We start from the raw sequence: 3517 nt of genomic DNA on the forward strand, positions 1-3517 counted from the left end.
AAACCTTTTTAAAGATAGTTATTTAGTTTCTGGGGTTTTTTCTGGTATGAACTATCTTCTTTGTCTATTCATCTACTTGCAGCTCCCTAGAGTTCCTATTTATCTGAATAAGTTTAAAATACTAACCATTCAAAATATTAATTTATTGCAAGTATTATAGATTAATAAAATTTTAGAGATGAAAATTACCTAAGTCCAAATCCCTCATTTCATAAATGAGAAAACAAATTTAAATAAGTAAAATGATTTGCTCAAAGACATATCATTACCTAATTGCAGGACCAGCAGCAATCAAATTTAAGATCTCTTGGTTCTCTATCCACTCCTCTTTCTACCATACCATACAAAATGTTTTTTAAATCTCTCATGGTGTTGTGAGTGTAGGAAAAAAGCATTTACGTTAGTGTCAGTGTAGTTTATGGCAATGGTCTAAGTAGAGGGAGAAAGGGTGCCTTCAAGAGTCCTGTCAGAATCTCCAGATTTTCATCTTTATACATGTGACTTCACTAGCATCTATAGAAAACTGCTATTAGAGTGGGCAATGGTAAGAGGAATTAGGTTGACCCTACATCCCTTCCTTGGGGGAACTATCCTTTCCCCACCATATAATAATTCTGTTTAGTCCATGTGGTACTGACCCTGCTTTTATTCTGCTCTGGGTACAGGCATGTAATCCAAGACTACCAACAAAATACTTCATTCTCCTGGCCACTTTGCTCATGGATGGGCAGATCATAATTAGGGCCAATAGCAGTCCTCCCTAGATTTGTGCTGATGCTATAAACTACGAGAGCCAGGTAGACTTGGGGCTATCCACAGACGTCTTTTCGCCTCCCAGAAAATCTACCAGAGAAATGAAGGCAGACAAAGCCAAGACCCCTGAAAACAACTATATATGAAATCAGGCCAGCTTTGAACGTAAGTCAATAATTTTCCTTTTGCTTTTAAGCTAGTTTGAGATTCTTCTTTTGGTTACTCAAAATTGAGTTTCTTGGATCACTCCAGGCTAATGTATATTTCACACTTTACTATCACAGTGAAAAACTATTAATGAAGAAAGTATGTCATTTCCCTTATGTGTGTTGGTCAGAATAAAAGGTTGAGAACCAGATTTAAAGGACAGTGTATTACATAGAAAATAAAACAGAATCAGTGATATAAATCTGTAACAGCACATGTACCAAAGCAAATATAAACAGCCATTATTATCTTTTGAGACTAAAATTCAGTTAGGTATGTCATGTAAGCAGAATTGATTCATTAACAATAACTACAATTCAATTTTCACACATTTTGTTCTTTGAATTAGATGATTAACTTTTTAAAAATTTAATTTTAAGACTAACTGGATCTTATGAATGGTTATATTAATTTTATCCTAGTATTTTCAGGATAAGCATGTATAGATCTTAAATAAACACATTTACATTCAATGTAATACTATCCACCACTATGCAAAACTCAATTTAGACCAGTTAACCTTAGATTCCAAGAGTTTAATAGTGAGGGAGATATTAAGTGGTTTTACCTAGAGAGACTACAGGAAGGTTTCACTTTACTTATTAAGCAGCCATATAAACAGGATTACAAGGTTGAGTAAATAAAGCAAAGTCCTTGAGTCATGTAAAGGTAATTATATGCATACCTGAGAGTTCAGTCAGTTTTTCAGCTCTTTTACTCTTAGTTACAATTATTCCAATCTCAAAATAAAAACAAAAATGATTATTAATATAACAAATTATTTCCTCTTGATAAGAATTTGTATAACTAAAATAAATTAATAAGTACAAAAGAAGCAACATATGAGAAACTTTTTCTCATGGTGTTTTTGGCAAATAAATTTACCTATGAGTTCACTGTATATTGTTTAACTTTTATAGTTATTATGCTTTTCACTGATAAATGTACCAGAAACCGGTATACAATCTGGGTCACTTAACAATTCACATATATATGCCCTATATTTTAAAAATAAATTATATTTGGCAGCAAAATAGGAATCTAATTCTGAATTCAATCACTTATCTACATACCTGACTAATAGGATTCTGATCAAAATATTCCTCTACGAAGTATTCCAACAACTGTTTAAAAAAAACAAAAAGGAAATACTAGATAAGGGCAAAATAACAACCATACAGAACATGTCTGATTAATGTTTTATGAAACCTACTTACCAAGCATCACTTCTCATGGTTTTTAAGCTTGTAGATTTTTAAAAAATGTTCAGTTGTAAAAACGTTAAATAGTAAAAACATTAATTTGAAATGGTGGGTGATGAGATAGGTTGTTTGAGCTAGGTTTTAAAAGAAGATGAAACCATTTGGACATGTCAGAAAAAATCTAAACAGGAAAAGATCCAATGAAGACAGAGATGGGAGAATGAGCAGAACTGAGGATGGGTTTTGATATAGGAATAATATGAATGTGTTTCTAAGCTGAGGAGTTAAGAGTCAAGTAAGTCAAAGGAGAATGAAGATTCAAATAAAGAAAAGGGCCGGGTGTGGTGGCTTATATCTGTAACCCCAGCTACTCGGGACGCTGAGGCAGCAGGATCACTTGAACCTAGAAGTTTAAGGCTGCAATGAGCTATGAAGGCACCAATGTGCTCCAGGCTGGGCAACAGAGCAAGACACCATTGAAAAGAGAAAAGAAGAGAAAAGAAAAGGGATAACTGATAAAGCAAGATCCTGACTTGGGGTAGGGGAGTAGAAATAAAAAACACAAATAATTAGCTATATTTGGCTCACCATTTCCCTAAATAATCTGGCAGTACTTCCACACAGCTTTACTTTGTATTAACTAAAAACATAAAACAAAAAACTACTGTGTTCTTTAAAAATGTTATTTAGAATTCAGTGTTCTTCCCCACATTTAGTAAAAATTTAAGTGATTTTAGAATAAATTTAAATTATTTAGTATAAATTTAAATGATACCTTTAAAGTACATGTCAGTCTATTGGGCTTCAAATCTTGGTCTTCCATTGTTCTTGATCCATCTACGACCACATAAAGGTGGCGCATCTACCAGGAATAAAAAAGGACAATTTTCAAGTACATTTTTGACTGAGAAGTAAAAATGGTATTTAATATTTACATATTCTATGCATATATTTTAATATATTATTTTTAAAAGTTTATTGTCTTACTATTATTTATTCTTTCAAGCCAGAGTGTTTCTCTAATCCAAAGTAGTTCTTGTACCAGTAAAACAAAAAATAATAACATACCATTCCAAGCCGAACTTGTCCATGGTGCTCAAATACTCTGTTAAAATCATACAAACGTTTTAATGGAATACCATATATAACCCAAAAAAAATCAATACAACTTTCCAACTAACCTGCATTTTTTAGTGAATTAAATTATTAACTTAAGGAAATACACATAATTATAGGCATTGTGGATAGTCCCTGAAGACCACTTCTCTGCTGAGGCAAGGCTAGGTGGCTAGTTCTTTCCCTCTATTCAGAAGACTAGGACGGGCGTGGTGGCTCACGCCTGTAATCCTAGCACT

At 33.0% G+C, this 3517-nt stretch overlaps 1 protein-coding gene across 1 annotated transcript in view; it reads right to left on the bottom strand.

The window, feature by feature from the left end:
* Nucleotides 1-3263, bottom strand: part of LOC105826513 (general transcription factor IIH subunit 2) — a 43749-nt gene extending 40486 nt beyond the window's left edge. Inside the window, exons 1-4 of the mRNA XM_012664493.1 lie at nucleotides 3231-3263; nucleotides 2938-3024; nucleotides 2034-2084; nucleotides 1646-1700 (exon numbers count right to left, since the gene is read on the bottom strand). Coding sequence (XP_012519947.1) covers nucleotides 1646-1700; nucleotides 2034-2084; nucleotides 2938-3024; nucleotides 3231-3233 — 196 coding nt within the window. The 5' untranslated portion in view covers nucleotides 3234-3263. The remainder of the gene's footprint in view (nucleotides 1-1645; nucleotides 1701-2033; nucleotides 2085-2937; nucleotides 3025-3230) is intronic.
* Nucleotides 3264-3517: the final 254 nt, after the last annotated feature.

Source organism: Propithecus coquereli, unplaced genomic scaffold (genome assembly GCF_000956105.1).
Source record: "Propithecus coquereli isolate 6110/MARCELLA unplaced genomic scaffold, Pcoq_1.0 Scaffold9, whole genome shotgun sequence".
NCBI classification, from domain to species: domain Eukaryota; kingdom Metazoa; phylum Chordata; class Mammalia; order Primates; family Indriidae; genus Propithecus; species Propithecus coquereli.